This window comes from Myodes glareolus, chromosome 6, assembly GCF_982192425.1.
Source record: "Myodes glareolus chromosome 6, mMyoGla1.1, whole genome shotgun sequence".
Classification (NCBI taxonomy): domain Eukaryota; kingdom Metazoa; phylum Chordata; class Mammalia; order Rodentia; family Cricetidae; genus Myodes; species Myodes glareolus.
This window is the reverse complement of record NC_142031.1, coordinates 332,309-352,149: the sequence shown is the minus strand read 5'-3', so window position 1 is coordinate 352,149 and position 19,841 is coordinate 332,309. Positions and strand designations below refer to the sequence as shown.

Sequence of the window (19,841 nt, the reverse complement as noted above, 5' to 3'; positions counted from 1 at the left end):
TAGAAAACGCTTTACTGAGTGAGGTAAGCCAGACCCAAAAAGAGGAATATGGTATGTACTCACTCATAAGTGGATTCTAGCCATAGTTAAAGGTCTTTGAGCCTATAATTCGTGATCCTAGAGAAGCTAAATAAGAAGGTGAGCCTGAGGAAAATCATATAGTCATTCTCCTGGATATTGGAAGTAGACAAGATTGCCAGGCAAACTTGGGTGCACGGGGAGTGAGGGGGTGGAAGCAAGGGGAGATGGTTAGAGTGAAGGGAGAAGGGGAGGATTGGGGATAGTTTGGGGGAATGGGAGGGGGGAGGGAAGAAGGATGGATATGGGAGCAGGGAAGTATATGTCTCAACTAAGGGAGCCATTTTAGGGTTTGCAAGAGACTTGATTCTAGAGGGGATCCCAGGTCCAAGGAGAGGTTCCCAGATTGTTCCCTGGGCAGCAGAGGAGAGGGTGCCTGAACTGGCCTTGGCCCATAACCATACTTATGAATATTTTGCATATCACCATAGAACCTTCATCTGGCAATGGATGGAGATAGAGACTGAGACCCACATTGGAACACTGGACTTAACTCCCTAGGTCCAAATGAGAAGCAGAAGGAGGGAGAACATGAGCAAGGAAGGCGGGATCAGAGGGAACCTCCATCCGATGATGGATGGAGATAGAGATGAAGACCCACATTGGAGCACTGGACTGAGCCCCCAAGGTCCAAATGAAGAGTAGAAGGAGGGAGAACATGAACAAGGAAGTCAGGACCATGAGGGGTGCGTTCACCCACTGATACAAGGTGACTGATCTAATGAGAGCTTACCAAAGGCCTGCTGGACTGGGACTGAACGAGCATGTGATCAAACCGGATTCTCTGAATGTGGCTGACATGGGGGCTAACTGAGAAGCCATTGATAATGGCACTGGGACTTATTTCATCTGCATGTACTGGCTTTTTGGAATCCTAGTCTGTTTGGATGCTCAGCTTCCTAGACCTGGAGGGAGGGGAGAGGAACTTGAACTTCCCACAGGGAAGGAAACCCTGACTGCTCTTAGGACTGGAGAGGGAGGAGGAGAGGGAGTTTGGGGAGTGGGAGGGTATTGGGAGGAGGGGAGGAAGTGGAAATTTTTATAAATAAATAAAAAAAATGTGGGGCCAGGCCTTTGGAAAAGGGTTGTTTCCAATCCTTAGACCCAGGACTTTCACAAAAGGGTGGAAACTATGGTTATCAGTCCCGACACCACTGTGGACTTTGTTTATGATGTTCTTGAATTACCCAATGTTCTTCTCATGGGACGTTGTCTGATTGGCCTCTTTCTGAATTTGTATACTTCCTTTGAAAACAGAACCCATTGATTTACATTAGCAAGAGACTTGCTGTTGAATTTGGCACAGATCTCCAGTCAGCCTGGGACAGGTCTGTCTTTAGATTAGAAGCCAGTGCTGGACCATGGTGCTGAGTCCCTTCTGCTCACCTGTACTGTCACTCAGACCTCAATAGTCAATCAGAGCCTCCAGGAGACCCGCTAGTCAGATGGGAGGGTTCTTCCGGCACCCAGACTTCCCTTCCAGTTCAGCTCTTTCAAGCTCTTCCGCTAGTGCACTCTTGTTGGCAGAGAGCGTGTCAGCTCGGCAGCTGCTCCATGGTGAGTGAGGGGTTGCTCTCCACAGATGGGAGGGATGGCTGGGTTTGACGAGCGAGGGGCCAATGTCCCCAAACTAGGTGGAACGGCCTCTGAGGCTCCCGGCTGATGTGGTGGCTGGGTGGGAGCCATCTGACAGAGTTGAGCTTCTTCCTGCCTCAGTAGTCCTAAGTGATCCTTGCAGCTCTCTGCTGGCAGCCTCTGAATCACTTCACTACCCGGGCTTTGTCTGCACAGAGTAGAACGTCAGGATGGTGGTGTCTGTTGTGGTTATATCGTCGAATGTGGAGAGAGATCACCACATTCGCCAAACGTGGAGACTCCTGGTCTTTTCTGGGTCTTCAGAAGTTCTGCACTTTTAACATTTAGGTTTGGGGTCCATCTGTAGTTAATTTCGTGTGGCTTATAAATGGTTTCTCCTGTGTAGAGTAGCGCTCCACTACTAAACTGTGATGTAGAAGAATATAGTTGATAATAGAATTAATGGTATAAGGATTTGCCGGTACTTAGGAGACATTAAGTTACGCAAAGGAGAATTTAAGTGAGGGAGGGCTGTATTCCAAATTTCCTAAGATGAGTAGCATGCGCACCATGCCTGTTAGAGATTAGTATGATGAGATGCAAATGTTTGTTCACCAGGATTAATCAGCCATTAAGGTACATTCCTACAACAAATGAGACAACCATGATTTACAACCAGCCAGAAGACCCACTTCCCCATCAAAGGCCTCTGACCTGCTGCTCAGGGGCTGTTACAGGGTCACAACCTTGTGCACCAGGAGAGTATAATTAATTCTAGAACAGCTGCATTTCTCAGCTCTTAGGAAAGCAGTTGTAACTCAGTGTCCCCTGTGCTGATTGAGGTACACTTAAATCCTGTCTGCAGCCCCACAGGGCATTACCCTTGCTATCCTCTAGGCTAACCACTATAATTTTTTGGTATGCTGTACCACAGAGATCTAAAATTACCAGTTTGAGTCATACAGTGGAACTGTCTATTGCAATAGCAATAAAAGAATTTGCATGTGGAGCATGGCTTCTTCCTTCAGACCAGAAAAGTAGGAACGTGTACTGTGTACATTGGAGCTGGTAAACACACTGGACAATAGCCAGATCTTAGACTGAAGCTTAAGGTTGCAGGGGTATCCATTACAAAGAAGGGCCTGATGGGGCACAGTGAATGACTTTCTGCGATTTCCCATTGTACATTAATTCCTTCCTTGTGAATGAAGACAGACACCGGTGGGTGTACAGTTTAGGGAGGAGAGCTTGAACTACTAAATATTTAGTTTGCAATTAGTGAACTCTCCCATGCAGATATTTCAATCCTGATTGACACAGTGAAATCAGCTCAGATGTTTGAGACACAGGTCATTGGCTGTAACTCCATGTGTCAGGTTACAGCACTCAGCAGCTAACATTTTACATGGGACAAAGTCATGTGTTCTCTCATTAATGGCATTCTCCCTACCAGGGAAGTGCTTACTCTGTTTCAAAGTCAGTATAACTGAGTGTTCAATTTTTTTTTATCATTTTAAGGAGTCAATTATTGGTTATCATTTTTTAGATTTCATTTTCTTCAGTGGAATTACTGTTATAATCTCTTTGTTCCTATTTTCCAATGTTTCCCAGTTTTTGAATTTCATTCCACTTTTTAAGTCCTGTTTATTTACTCATCTATTTACTTGTATCAGTTTAGAGCAATGATTCTCAACCTGGTGGTCCATGACTCCTTTTTGGGGGATCAAATGAACCTATCACAGAACTTGCCTAAGGTCATCAGAAAGTACAGATATTTATATTATAACTCATAACAGTAGCAAAAATATAGTTATGAAGTAGCAGTAAAAATAATTTTATAGATGGGGAGATCTCTACATCATGAGTAACTGTATTAAAGAGTCACAGCATTAGAAAGATTGAGAACTGATTTAGATTAATATCTCCTGTAGCTCATTCTTGTATCATACTGTGTAACTGAGAATTGCTGTGAACACCTAATCCTGCCTCTGCTACCTAGTGCTGGAAAGACAGTTCTGCAACTCCTACCAGGCTGGACCTTGACTGGTCTGTGTGAAGGAGAAATAAATCAGTGAATGAGTATCCTCCAATTTCTGTAGATTTTATTGTGAATTTACAAGTGAAATGGGAACTGTGGAAGAATTGAGTTCACTGACCAATTGTAAACCCAGTGTAGTCATAGCAGACAAAGGATGAGCAAGAAGGAGGGTAAAAGCTTTCCTGCTGTGAAGGTAGTTGACATTAGCTGTGAGTAGTAAGGTGATCAATTTTAGATGTTCCATAAATGTCCTGTCTGACCATTTCATGTGTCCACAGACCACACACAGGACCCAATGCCTTGGAGTAGGAACAGAAAGTGCTCTGGGAGAATGGAAGATTTTACTAAACTACAAATTTCCCAGATTAGGATCCTGTCTGACTATAGTGTGGAAGAACAAACCTTGAAGATCTTTGATTTCTGAGTCATTTGATCTCTGCTCACCCAGTAGGGTAACTGCCAATGTCTTGAAGTCCAGCTGGGTGGTCCTAGAGGGACTCTGGTTGGCAATTAGGAGCACCAGAGGCAGTTTACAGGTTCTTTCCAGGATTCTCTTCTTCTGCCGTATGGAGCTATAAGGAGGACCACAAGCCATGTCATGGTGAATGTAGAAGCAACTGTCCTCAGACCAGGAAGAACAGGTTGGCTGAGCTATCAGACCTGCTTGGACAGGGATGAACCATGAGCCAAACAGGTTCTATTGTCTTTGTGGTCACCTGGGTAGTGGCCCTTGGCCTCTGATCTTTTTTGAGTGTGGGGGAGGCTTTGCCATCCTGGCATGGGAGACTATGAACTTGTAATATTGTTGACTCACACTATGCAATGGAGAATTGCTTTGAAAACCTAATCCTGCCTCTGCTGTCTAGATCTGGGTAGATAGTCCTTCAACTTCTTCAGGACTGGGCCCTGACTGGTCAGTGGGAAGGAAAAATAAACCAGCTAGGGGTGGCCTCCTGTCTCTCTGACTTTCACTGTATGATTATAGATGAAAAGGGTAAGTACATAGGTCAAGCTTGAAGCTGGTAGCTTCACAGTGCAAGAAGGGAGAGACAGGAAAGTGGCTGAGAACTTTCCTCCTTCAACTGTAGTTGAGATTAGCAATGCGGAAGTAGGTAATCAATTTTAGGTGCTCCATAAATGTCCTGATGGTCATTTCTTGCTGTCCACAGACCAGACAATCAAGAATCTGGATAAAGAACCAAACTTATCATGAAACCAAATTGCTGTAGTGACAGTAGTTCAACCAAAATAGATCTGAGTAAAATATGGCCCTGCCTAACAGGACTGTTATTTACTGGTTTTAAATATATACCCAGAGATAGAAGGTTTGAGAAATCTTTGATGTGCTCTAATATAAATCCCTTGTTTCTGAAGCACATGGCCATAAATCCTGTTTCTACTTTTCAAAATAATTTTCTGAGATTATAACTATATCATATCTACATTCTCTTTCCTGTCCCCAAGTCTTACCATGACCCTTTATTATCTTCTAATTCATGGCCCATTTTTCTTTAACAACAATTGTGAATGTGACCTGTGTTTGTCTGCAGGATTTCCCAGGTATGAGGTGATGGGTGGCTGCACTGCATATTGAGAGTGTAATGGAATGTGCATACAAAGGACTCTGTGCTTTGGATGAGGGACAGGGTATGCTCTAGGAAAATGGATGAATGTCTACTAAAATACAAGTTTTCTGGACTAGGGCCCTGTCCACTGGACTGAAAGGGCTGAGCAGAAAGTTCTGTGATATCTGAGTAATTTGATATCTGATCACCCAGTAGGGGAGCTGATAATATTCTGAGGCCCAGCTGGGTGGCATTAGCCACTGAGGGACTCTGGGAAGGCTTAGCAAGCAGGAATAATAGTGGGAGGTAGCTTACAGGTGGTTCTTTCTAGGATTCTTCTCTGCTTCTGTTGTAATGAGTTGTAAGGAGGACCACAAGCTATGCCAGAGTGAGTGTAGGCTGTTCAGAGAAGATCTGTTGAGCTGTCATTTCTGCTGGTATTTGGTTGGACCATGAGCCAGGCTGTGGTTCTGTTGCTCTATGTAATGACCTGGGCAGTGGTCCTTGTCCTCTGAGCCTCCCTATGTATGGATTTCCTGGGGAGAGGGAGACTCTGCAGCCCTGGCATGGTAGGATATTATTCTTGTAATATCACTGTCCAGTGTAGACCTCCTGTTTTTTTATGAAGTTAAGGCCAAGAAGGTTTCAAGTGAATCTTTCCAATTTTGGTAGAACAGCCTTCCACACCCAAGCCATTTTCTATTATTGTAAAGGATAAAGAACTGAAGTGTATAGGATGAGTGCTGGTTAGTAATTTCTTAGAGTTTTATTTTGGTTAGAATCTTGTTTTTATTTAAAGGAGCATATGTCTTTGTCAGTGCTACCCATCTATGTTGTTGATTTTATTCATTATTATCTAAGTATATTGTTTATTTTCTGGAAAATAATGGTCTCACCAATTTTGATTGATATAGGAAGGCTTTTCCACTGAGTTGGCAATATCTCTGAGCAAGCAGCCCTGGGATAGATAGGAGAGCTAGTTGAGCACAAGGCAGTGACAAAGCAAGATGGAAAGCTAGAAAACAATGGTTCTACATGTTTTGCCTTTAGTTATTAGCTTGAGTATCTATTCTATACTGTCATAAGGAGGAATTGTGAAATAGGGTTAACAACCAAATAAACATGTTCTTTACCTGAGTTGCTTTTGATTGCATAATTTAATAATAGCAACAGAGAAGAAAGTTGGAACAAAAATGGGACTCAAAGAGGATTTTGTTGCTGCAAAGGACCTGGGAATGTTGACTTTTATAAGAATGCTTAAGATGTTAGAAAACTGGACAAAGAGCTTAATCATCTGTTCTTGTAGGACCTAGAAGATGGGAATGTTGCAAGTAATGGCAGACAGTGGAGGTCAAGGTCATAGGATTTTACTGGGCAGTAGGTTCTTCAGGGAATCATGGAGCTGGCCCAGCCTAACTCCCTTGAGAGACCAGGTTAAAGTCCATGATTCCTGGGTCACTATATACCTTCCAGTTCCTGACAGACTATTGCATTTCCTCAGGCAGTGAAGCATTCAGGCTGATTTGTTTTTCTTTGTATGATCCCTTAGTAGTCAAGGAATCATGAATGCTTAACAGGACAATCGAACTTAGATATTAATCTTGTGTGTGCTGTATAGCTTGCAAACTTTATTATATCCTTTTATAGACATAGGGTGTTTGGTCATTTCCCCACTGCCCAGACTCGTAATAATTATACAGAAATTTTATTTATTATAAGACTGCATACCCAATAGCTTAGGCTTCTTATTAAATAACTTTTACATCTTAAATTAACCCATTTTTATTAATCTGTGTATTGCCACATGGCTGAGACCTACTGGTAAGGTTCTATCCAGCATCTGTTTCCTTCAGTGGCTACATGGCATCTCCCTGATTCTGCCTTCTTTTCTCCTCTATCTCCATTTGGCATACCTACCCTATTCTATTCTGTGCTGCCATAGGCCCAAAGCAGTTTCCTTATTAACCAATGGGAATGTTCACAGCATACAGAGGGGAATTGTACAACACCTCCCCCTTTCTGTCTAAATGAAAAGATAGGTTTTTAACTTTGATATAGCAATATTACATATAACAAAACAATTATCAAGCAAGAATTATAATTACAATATTTAGTCCATTTATTTTGGCAAATTAAAGAAAATACTCTATCATCTATTCTATCTTTGTGAGTCGAAAGTTTTATATCTAATCTATTATAATTATAAAACTGTCTTTCTTCAACTCCAGCAAAGACTCCAGAAGGATATATATTACCTAAGTAGTTATAAGCACTTCCAAAATTCTAGAATTGACAAAGACATCTTGCTGCCTGGACCATTTCCCAAAGTTCTTCTGTAACATTGGAGCATCCATTTTCAGTTTACAGGCCCATAGGGTCTGGTAGACTTTTCCATGAAGCAGAAAATTTCAAAGACAGTTCCACCTATAATGGCAGTTTCTCAGTCACCTTTTTTTCTGTGTCCTGCAGAATGTCTAGTAGACTCTTTCATGAAGCAGGTACTGTCTTACCTTCTTTAGGCAACTTTGACAGTCATTTTTTTGTAGGTAGGTCCTGCATGTGCAGTTTATACAACATATCATCAAGCAATCCAGGCAAGAGCAGTTTCTTGCTCAAATGGCTAGCCTTGTCACATTGAAGACAAATTCCATAATGAGTTTCTTTAATGCCCATCAACCACTCTGAAATCATTGGTGCTACCAGGAGACATGTCTCACTGTCATAAAAGGCCTGTTTTTAAAACTTTAAAAATGCCATATTCTGTATGTCTTTGAAAGATCTGAAGAATATCTATCCATATGAAATATATCTCTGTACATCTAGAAAGCCTAACTAATATGACTACAAGTTTAACTATTATAAATGATTATCTATTAATATGTATTTAACTATACATTGCATCTTTAAATGAACTGAACAGATACCTTAAACAGGAGCAGAGATTCATTTAACAAAATTGACTTTAAATTTGTATCAATAGGCCAAAATCTGTACAAATGCAAAGTATTATCTCTATATCATATCCCCTTTAAATGTAAACAAACATTTATAAACAATATTCGGGAATTATGGAGTAGTTTTCTCCAAACTGCTTTGTGCTTTTTGTTGGGCTAAGTATTTTTGAGGGTTCATGGAACCTATCAGGGGATCTTGGTCTATCAAATTATCTTATTCTGGAAGGAATCAACAGGTTCTCATCCTCTGAAGAAACAAAAGCAGAACCTTTTTTCCAAAGCAACATATCATTAGACTCAAATTTTGAAGTCAAGATATCTTTAAAAATATATATTGGTTTGGTTTAGCAGCCCATAAGATGAAATGTCTCTCTGTACTTAACTCATTCACAGTCAAAAAACTCAAAGAAAATACAATAATACACATAATTTATACTCTCTGTGTATTTCCCATCTTTACATGGCTTATTTTTCTTTACTCCTTTAATCTATGGCTGTCTTCTCTCTCCCAAGCTTGCTTACATTTATACACTGTCTTTTAATCTGAATCTGTTTATTTGCACATTTATAATTATTTCTGACCAGAAGCACTCTTTAAAAATGCTAAACAGGCATGACTAGGACCAACTCCTCAGCCCTGCCTACTTGCTCTACTTCGTCCAACATGGCAGAGGTATGTTTATTGCCAGCTCTGTGAGCCATTCTCTCTGCCCCAGCTCCAGGGACTTGGCATGTCTATGTCTCCATTAAGCAATTTGTAACATGGTGCACACAGACCTCATTTCAGTGCAGTACCTCTGAAAAGAGTCAGAGCTATTTGTGCCAGCACAAACCAGGAAGCCCTTCCCTAAAGAAGCTGTGCATCAATTGTTGCCAATGCTGGGTCAGGAAGATCTCTCTGATAGGAGCTGTGACACCCTTGCTTGCTGCCAGCTAACAAAGCCCATCTGGAAAAAATGTGGCTTCCAAGAAGTCTTACTTAACTCTGTTCCTTTATGTCTAGATTTTTTTTTAACTCTCTCAGGTTGTTTTTGTTGATGAAGTTGCCTCATTTTGACACCATTCTGTTGACAGAGGCTCTTTGTTTGTTTCCTGGCTGCCCAGAAATAACTACACAGAAACTATATTGATTACAATGCTGCTTGGTCAATAGCTTTGACTTCTTATTAAGTAACACATCTTAAATTAACCCATTTCTATTAATCTGTGTATTCCCAATGGTTGTGGCCTACCAGTAAGGTTCCATCTGGCATCTGTCTCCTTTGGCAGCTACATGGTGTCTCCCTGACTCTCCTTTCTTTATACCTCTATCTTTGCTTGGAATTCCAGCCTTGCTCTATCATGTGCTGCCATAAGCCCAAAGCAGTTTTTTTTTGTATTAACCAATGGGAATAAAACATATTTACAGCTTACAGAGGGGACTCCTATATCACCTTGGAAGCTACAACTGTACTGATCCTATAAATTTTCATTATCTTCAATTTTTGAAAAATAAGGAGCACTTCTTAAAATTCTAAGCGCTTCTAATGAACTTAAGGTGTGCCATTGGTAGAGCAAATATGGTCTGCCTGCTTGTTCCACATAGTACAACATGGCAGAGGCATATTTGCTGCCTCCAAGAGCCATGTACATTGCCCCATTTTCAGACATACACAGGGTCTAAGTTACCATTAGCAATCTGCTCACAGACCCCATACTCAGTCCTCCAGGAAGAGTCAGAGTTCGCTCTGGCAGCACAGTCTAGAAAGCCGGCATTTCAAAATCTTCAGCTTTTTTTCTGTTACTTCTAAATCAGGAAAACTTCTCTAAAAGGAACCGCAGCATGTTACCAGTAATCAAAACCCATTTGGAGAAATAAATGTGGCTAAACTTCATTTTTTAGTGTCTAGAATTCCTTTCCTAGCTCTCTAAGATTTTAAGTGGATTTTAGTTGGCCAAGTGGACACCAGTTTGTTGTGGGAAGCCGCTTGTTAGTTCCCAGCTGCTCAGCCCCAAAATAATCACACAGAAACTGTATTAATTAAATCACTGCTTAGCCCATTAGCTCTAGCTTCTTATTGGCTAACTCTTACATATTAATTTAATCAATTTCTATTAATCTGTGTATTGCCATGTGGCTGTGGCTTACCAGGTAAATTTCTCAGTGTCTGTCTCTGGTGGGGCTACATGACTTCTCTCTGACTCTGCTTTCTTCCTTCTAGCATTCAGTTTAGTTTTCCCCACCTACCTAAGTTCTGTCCTATAGCTCTGTTATAGGCCCAAAGCAGTTTCTTTATTAACTAATGATAATCACAGCATACAGAAAGGAATTCCACAATTTGAGTTTCTACAGCCTCAACCCATTTCCTGTTCTTTGTGTCTGCTGTGTCGTGGTTGAAACTAATCAGTAACCTTTCTTCTTTTGCTGTCATAACTTTCCACCATCATAAACTCTATCACTAAATCACACAAGATTCAATAGAATTAACTGCTATTTAGTGCTAAGGTGGTTTGGTAGCCTACTGTTTTCATTTTTGTTTGTTATATTTTGAAGACAAGGTTTGCCTGTGTAGCCCTAGCTGTCCTGAAAGTAGCCCTATATATCAGGCTGGCTTCAAACTCAGAGAACTTCTGACTCTGACTCCCAAGTGCTGGGATTAAAGGTGGGCTTTTTTGTTTTTATATTGTTGTATGGTGGTTTTGTTCCTATCAAGCATATGCTGTTGTACTGAGCTTCACCCATATCTTGAATTTTAAAATTTGACAGATGGAATCATTATGTTTCCCAGGATGGCATGTACTCATGACATTAATACCGCCTGTGCCTTCTGTGTTATTGGATTGTAGGTGCATAACTTTATTCCTGCCTGTTTTGTTTGTTTTGAATTTTTATTTTAGAAAGAGTATGATATCTGAATGCATGGATATGCACCATGTGAGTACCTGGTCCTTACATTGATCAAAAGATGGTATTAGAAACCTTGAACTTGGAATAATGGATAGTTATGATTCCCCCATGTAAGTCCTTGAGCCCACCTCTATGCAATACTAGGAGGACTCTTTGCTATTGAACCATCTTTCCTTCTCTGTGTTGATTATTTGTAATCAATCAAATATTTATTTCTATTGTTTTCATTTGTCCATTTGTATGTTTTTAAACACACAGTGCCTTTTAGTAAAATCTCATTTTTGTTGCAGTTTAAATTGGGCAACTTCAGGTTTCTGGTAGATGAATAAAGAGTTGAAGTGAATGTGTAACTCTTCGTAGAAACTTCAGCAAAAACCTATGAGTTATTTCTAGCTTTTATGTTTGTTTGATTGATTTTTTTCCATGTGAAACAGGTATTTAACATGTATTTCTTGTTGCCCTAGAAGTGATTGCATGGACTAGTCTGGTATTCAAATTAGAGGCAGATAGATATACATGCCTTTGCCTTCTGAGTGCAAAGATTAGAGGCATGATTCAATGCATCCAGCTTTTTCATTTTATTTTCTTTTTGTAGTTAGGAATTAATCATTCATACAATTTTTCTTATCTACACTATACTGGTGATCTGTTTATGTATCTTTCATTGTTGGTTAGTATGCATTTCTATTGCAAGGTGATATCCCATTCAGAGGGTTCAGAAATGACAGAGGTGAATCTCCTATTCAGTTTGCTTCTGAAGTGACTTGGTGATTAAATTATGATGTCTTTGTCATGGAATAAGTATGGGGAGCACCACAATTATATGACTATACTGTCAAGGAAGTATACATTTACAGTGTTGTCAAAATCATACTTTCTGTTGTACACCTGTATGGAATATTTTAGAATTCAGTGACCTATGATGATGTGCATGTCAACTTCACTTGGGAAGAATGGACTTTGCTGAATCCTTTCCAGAAGAATCTCTACAAAGATGTGATGGTAGAGACCTACAGAAACCTCACTACTATAGGTAAGACTATATTATCTTTCATGTTTCATATAATGAGACAACTATTCATTAGTTAATGATGCTCTTTTGTAATATGATTGAGAAAGAAGAATGGGGCAAATAAATCAGGCGTGGTTGTAAGGTTTAGTTACAAATGATAACTAAATTTTTTTACAATTCTTAATATAAAACAAACAATTTCTGGCATTAAATTTTAGGATACAGTTGGGAAGACCATAATATTGAAGAACATTGTCAAAATTCTAGAAGACATGACAGGTAATTTTCATGTATAAGCTGATACAAGTGTACCTCTGAAGAATTTGTAATTAATCCTATATATTTTAAACAAAAGCAACAGTGTAAATAATAAAGTGCATTCATGATTATTAAATTCTCACAAAATCATATACCTTAATTTCAGATAGGTGAACTACATTTGCAAGTCATTCTTTTAAGAAAGAAGAAAACAGTGTCTTAATCTATATTACCATTTGAATCAAAATACAATGAGAACTATACTGTAAAGTTGTCAATCCATTTATCTCATATTATTCATATTATAAAAGATATACATGTTGAATAGGTGATAAGTAAATCTCTAAAACTATCTATTGCACTAATAGTCCATAGAAAAGGTAGTTTATCCCATATACTTGTGACTGTGTTAAGTTTAGTGAGGTGGCATTTAGGTTTAGGAATCAAGGAGCAGCTGTTTTGGAGTGGCCTTAATCCATATACCACAAATCTATGAGGACAGAAAGTCAAACTGGGTGAACTCAATGTGGAAACCTTATATTTGTTATTCTTCCTTTACTAGGTACATCATATATTACTCTGGATACAAGCTACATGAGCATAGGGATGTGAGAAGATATAACATACCTCTCTCTCAGAACAAATAGAAACTACGTAGCAGTCCTCATGTTGAGTATACTTGTTGAATTTGATATACATGTATACAAGTAATTGTTTTTCTAGTCTCATTGTTAATATATCAACAAACTCACATTTCAGAAAAGCACTATGAGTACTAGGACTGTGTAAATACTCCTGTTTGTCCTAGTTCACTTAGCAAAGATAGCATCACTCGCAGTATAGGAAATGTTAGAAATACAATAAGAGTGGTAGAGCTCTAAGTTTTTTCAGTTCTCTTCAAATACATGAAAATTCTCATACAGAAAATAAGATTCTGTAAATGTGAACCATGTATTAAAGATACATGTTATTAAAGATAACTGTTATCAGTTATCTTCAGAGATGAAAAGCACACCTTAATGAAGGGGAAAAAGAAGATTGTAAACATGGTGATAAAACCTTAACATATAATTCCTCTTTAAAATAGGACTAAATTGTAAAATTAATTTATTCAGACAAAAATATTCAACAATGTATTAAATGTAGTAATGCTTTCACATGTACCATTATCATTGTAGGCATGAAAAAAGTCAAACTAGAAAGAAAAGTTCTGCATACACTCAATGTGTTAAAACCTTTGCATGTGACAGTCATCTTCACAGTCATGAAAAAACATATACTACATTAAAACCCTATGAAGGAAATGAGTTTGGTAATGCCTTTTCACATCACAGTCATCTTCAAATGCATAAAAGAACATGCACTGGAGAAAAATCCTTTGAATGTTATCAGTGTGGTAAAACCTTTGCACATTACAATGATTTTAAAAGGCATGAAAGTACTCATACTGGAGAGAAGCCCTATGAATGTAATCAATGTGGTAAAGCCTTCACGCAGCACAGTCATCTTCAAACTCATGAAATAACCCATACTGGAGAGAAACCCCATGAATGTAATCACTGTGCTAAAGCCTTTGCATGTGACAGTAATCTGCAAATTCATGAAAGGACCCATACTGGAGAGAAACCCTATGAATGTAATCACTGTGCTAAAGCCTTTGCATGTCACAGTAGTCTTCGAAAACATAAAAGAACCCATACTAGAAAGAAACCCTATGAATGTAATCAGTGTGGTAAAGCCTTTACATGTCACAGTAATCTGCAAATTCATGAAAGAACCCATACTGGAGAGAAACCCTATGAATGTAATCAGTGTGGTAAAGCCTTCGCACAGCACAGAAGTCTTCAAGAACATAAAAGAACCCATACTGGAGAGAAACCATATGAATGTAATCAGTGTGGTAAAGCCTATACAAGTCACAGTAATCTGCAAATTCATGAAAGAACCCATACCGGAGAGAAACCCTATGAATGTGATCAGTGTGGTAAAGCCTTTGCACGTCACAGTGATCTTCAAAGTCATGAAAGAACTCATACTGGAGAGAAACCCTATGAATGTAATCAGTGTGGTAAAGCCTTTGCATGTCACAGTAGTCTTCGAAACCATAAAAGAACCCATACTGGAGAGAAGCCCTATGAATGTAATCAGTGTGGTAAAGCCTTCGCCCAGCACAGTAATCTTCAAAGTCATGAAAGAACCCATACTGGAGAGAAACCCTATGAATGTAATCAGTGTGGTAAAGCCTTTGCAGTTCACAGTAGTCTTCAAAAACATAAAAGAACCCATACTGGAGAGAAGCCCTATGAATGTAATCAGTGTGGTAAAGCCTTCGCACAGCATAGTCATCTACAAAGGCATGAAAGAACCCATACTGGAGAGAAACCCTATGAATGTAATCAGTGTGGCAAGGCCTTCACACAGCAAATTCATCTTCAAAGTCATGAAAGAGCCCATACTGGAGAGAAACCCTATGAATGTAATCAGTGTTGTAAAGCCTTTGCTGGTCACAGTAGTCTTCGAAACCATAAAAGAACCCATACTGGAGAGAAGCCCTATCAATGTAATCAGTGTGGTAAAGCCTTTGCATGTCACAGTAATCTGCAAATTCATGAAAGAACCCATACTGGAGAGAAACCCTATGAATGTAATCAGTGTGGTAAAGCCTTTGCACAGCACAGTAGTCTTCAAGGACATAAAAGAACCCATACTGGAGAGAAACCCTATGAATGTAATCAGTGTGGTAAAGCCTTTGCACAGCACAGGCATCTACAAAGGCATGAAAGAATCCATACTGGAGAGAAACCCTATGAATGTAATCAGTGTGGTAAAGCCTTTGCACAGCACAGGCATCTACAGAGGCATGAAAGAATCCATACTGGAGAAAAACCCTATGAATGTAATCAGTGTGGTAAAGCCTTTGCATGTCACAGTAGTCTTCGAAAACATAAAAGAACCCATACTGGAGAGAAACCCTATAAATGTAATCAGTGTGGTAAAGCCTTTGCATGTCACAGTAGTCTTCGAAACCATAAAAGAACACATACTGGAGAGAAGCCCTATGAATGTAATCAGTGTGGTAAAGCCTTTGCACGTCACAGTCATCTACAAAGGCATGAAAGAATCCATACTGGAGAGAAGCCCTATGAATGTAATTAGTGTGGTAAAGCCTTTGCACGTCACAGTCATCTACAAAGGCATGAAAGAATCCATACTGAAGAGAAACCCTATGAATGTAATCAGTGTGGTAAAGCCTTTGCATGTCACAGTAGTCTGCGAAAACATAAAAATTCCATACTGGAGAGAAACCCATGAATGTAATCAGTGTGGTAAAGCCTTTGTGTGTCACAGTAATCTACAAAGGCATGAAAGAATCCATACTGGAGAGAAACTCTATGAATGTAATCAGTGTGCTAAAGCCTTTACATGTCACAGTAGTCTTCGAAAACATAAAAAAACATACTGGAGAGAAACCCTATGAATGTAATCAGTGTGGTAAAGCCTTTGCATGCCACTGCACTCTCCAAACACATAAAAGAACCCATACTGGAGAGAAACCCTATGAATGTAATCAGTGTGGTGAAGCCTTTGCACATCACAGTAATCTACAAAGGCATGAAAGAACCCATACTGGAGACAAATTCTATTAATGTATAATCAGTGTGGTAAAGCCTTTGTACATCACTGCACTCTCCAAACACATAAAAGAACCCATACTGGAAAAAGCCCTATGAATGTAATCAATGTTGTAAAGACTTCGCCCAGCACAGTCATCTTCAAAGTCATGAAAGAACCCATACTGGAGAGAAACCCTATGAATGTAATCAGTGTGCTAAAGCCTTTACATGGCACAGTCATCTTTACAGGCATGAAAAAACACATACTGGAGAGAAACATTATGTGTGTAATTAGTGTGGTAAAGTCTTTGTTTATTATAGTCATCTTCAAAGACGAACTAACACATGCTGGAGAGAAGCCCCATGAATGTAATGAGTGTGGTAAAGGCTTTACACTTCACAGTACTCTTCAAATGCATAAAAGATCACACACTGGAGATAAACTCTATTAATGTATATTATATACATACTATATATACAACTCTATAGTGTGGTAAAGCGTTTGCATGTATGAATAATCTAAACCATGAGAAAAAAATCATACTGCAGAGAAACCGTATGAATGTATTCAGTGTGATAAAGTTTTGTACTTTATTTAGGAGTAAAACTTTTGTGTGCAACAATCTGTTAAAATCCTTGCATATTACAATAGACATTGACTACATGAAAAAGATTCCGAGGACTTCTTATTATAAAGTATTTGGTAAGATCTTTAGCCAAAACACTTATAATCAGCTATACAATGATTTGGGATTCTCCTCTGTATGCTGTGAATGTATTCTGTTACCACTGTTTAATAAAGAAGCTGCTTTGGGCGTATGGCAGGGCATCATAGAGCAAGGCAGGAATTCCAAGCAGAGACAGTGGAGAAAAGAAAGTGGAGTCAGACTCTATGTATCTGCTGAAGGAGACAGATGCCCTTACTGGTAAATCACAAATTTTGTGGTAAAATACAAAATAATAGGAATGGGTTAATTTAAGTTGTCAGAGTTAGCTAATAAGAATCCTGAGCTAATTCTAGGCCAAGCAGTGTTTTAATTAATATAGTTTCTCTGTGATTATTTCTGGTCTGGGCAGCTAGGAATGAACAAGAATCCTCTGCCTAAAACACAAGACTATTTCTTCTGTAGAAATAAATTTGACAGTGTTAACAATCTTTTCAAGCATTATGATGTCCTTTTTATACTGTTTGTACTTACAAACTCATGGTAAAATGAATTTGTGAATTTATGAAGCCCTATGTGTAGGGTAAATGGGCCAGTCAAAAAAAAACACATCCTGACCCTGAAACCAGAGCCAGTGAAATACATGATTTTGACTCTGAAACTGGAGCCAAAGAAATACATTCTGACTCTAAAACTGAGACAAGGAAACACACTTTGTTCCTGAATCCAGAGCCAATGAGAGAAACACCTGACCCTGAAACTGGACTCACTTCATAAGTCTTCCCAAATGATTTATTCCATCAACTTAGAAGGATTGATTTCTCAGACTTCAAGCCTACCTGATTGCTTCATGGTGAAGAAAAACTCTGTAAGCCACTGGGTACCTTAACACCTGTATTATAGACATGAATTCTTGCAAGAGAAAAACATTCATGAGTGAAAATATGTTTAAAGAGTTGTTTTCATTGTGATTATGTGATATCAGTGTATTTTTCTGTGGGTATGTGAATGTGCATACTGGTTTCTGATAATCTTAGACCCTAGGATTTTCTAGCAGAAGTTACAGAAAGTTGTCAAAAATTAGACCTTGGTCCTGGGGTTGTACATTTCTTAACTGCCCAGCCATGTTTCTAGTGCTCTAAATATTTTAAAGCCTATGTGTTTCAATTCAAAGTCAGGAACTAGGGATAAACTCACACAGAAAAAAACTCTATATCTGAAAATGATTTTGTAAAGACTTTAGACATCACAGTTGTCTTTAGCTTCAAGAAAAAAATATTTCACTTATTTATTTTTTTATCATAGCCCCATGAAAATGTCATTAATAGCAGTAAGGTGTGATTGGTTGTTCTAAGTTCATCTTTACCTCAGCCTTGATGACTCAGAAGATTGATAGCATCAGAAACTAACTTAGACTTGGTGCTTAAAGAATTTTCCAAGCCAAAATCTCCACAAAATGAGGGAAAAGTACAGTGAATGATCAGGAGAGAACTGACAATATAAGCCTTTTAAAGATGGTTGACTAGTTAACTATAGCCACAAGAATGAGTTTATCTCCAATAAGATACTGATATATTTTTATTTCAATCATAATGCATAATCGAAAAGATAGTTTTGATCTGTAAATCTCCATCTGCCTAAGTGGCTAGACTTGCATCCTCCTGTCCCTATTTAAACTGTTCAATGTATAACCTCAGGCCTGAACCTCAAAAAAGGACTTGAGGATGACAGCATATGTGGAATGCAAAATCTGGGCCAGGTTGTTTCCTCTTCTAGCATTAACCACCATTGAATGCATACTGTTATTAAAGGAATTCATGTCTATTAAACTTTAAGTGTGTGAATGATTTATTCCTGGAAAGGCATATTAATTCTAGAATAGCAGTACCTCCAGCATTGTAGAAAAATGTTTCTGAGACAAACTTTTGTATGTTGGATAAGGTAGCGTTGATCCGATGCCATTGCTCCTTAGAGCAATGACCTTGTTTCCCTTGTGATTAAACTAAATTCTTAGATTAAAGAACTTAACCACCACTGAGCTCTAAAGTTAAATATTCAAGTCATATAGTCAACTGTCTATTTCATTAACAGGAAAAGGATTTGTATGTGGAGCATGGCTTCCACCTTCAGACCAGAAGAGGAGGAATAGTTTACTGCATACACTGTCAGTAAGCAAACAGCTGCTGGAGTTACCATTATGAAATAGCATCTAAATGTGACAGGATCAGTGATTTTGTAATTTCCCAGCATGTGTTAATCTATGTCATATGAATGAAGGCAGGATAGATTTTGGGTGTACAATTCGAGAAGGTTAGCTTGAGTCAATAAATATTGAATTTCTAACAAAGGAACTCTCCTATGCTTATATGTTCAATCCTGCCTGTCATTATATCCATTAACTGTAGCTGTGTGTTTCAGGTCACAGGTCTCAGCAGTTGACATTGCACATAGGGCATGGTGAAGTAATATCTTCTTAATGTCAATCTCTCTACCAGGGAATGTTTTTCTCTTTTTTCAAAGTCAGTATAACTGTGTGTTTTTAAAAATTATATTTATGTTTTTAAAGAAAAGATTATTCCTATTTTCACTTTTTAAATTTTATTTACTTTATATGCATCACTGCTCTAATCTGTTTCTATTTCATATTGTTTCCAGTCATTAAGAATTTCTTTCCATTTTTCTCAAATGCTGTTGATCATTTCTGTCTCTGGTAGCTTAGGCTTATCTCACACTACAGAGTTGAAAATTTCTTTGAACACCTAATCCTGCTTCTGCTTCCCAGAAAGCAAGTCCTGCAACTGCTTCAAGACTGGGCCTCAACTGTTCAGTGAGAAGAGAAATAGATGAGTAAATGAGTGTCCTCCAACTGACAAACTGTAAAGCAGGTGGAGTCCCAGCACAGAAAGGGATGGCCAAGAAGATGCATGCAAGTTTCCCCCCTTAGACCATAGCTTATATTAGAAATAAGTAGTGAGGTAATCAATTTTAGATGATTATTAAATGTTCTGACTGGCCATTTCTTGAATCCAAAGAGCAAGGAATCAAGAATCTGGATAAAGAACATAACTTATCATGAAACCAATTTACAATAGTTACACTAGTTACCAAAATAGAACTGAATAAAATGGTGTGGCCCTGCCTAAGAGAACTGTTATTTTACATATTTAAGATGCACAGCCTAAGATAAAATGTGTG

At 38.7% G+C, this 19,841-nt stretch overlaps 1 protein-coding gene across 1 annotated transcript in view; it reads left to right on the top strand.

The window, feature by feature from the left end:
* LOC146893705 (uncharacterized) overlaps positions 1-15,661 on the top strand; it is a 49,358-nt gene extending 33,697 nt beyond the window's left edge. The window contains exons 3-5 of the mRNA XM_087906764.1: positions 12,004-12,130; positions 12,328-12,388; positions 13,546-15,661. Coding sequence (XP_087762890.1) covers positions 12,004-12,130; positions 12,328-12,388; positions 13,546-15,523 — 2,166 coding nt within the window. The 3' untranslated portion in view covers positions 15,524-15,661. The remainder of the gene's footprint in view (positions 1-12,003; positions 12,131-12,327; positions 12,389-13,545) is intronic.
* The last annotated feature ends 4,180 nt before the right edge of the window (positions 15,662-19,841 follow it).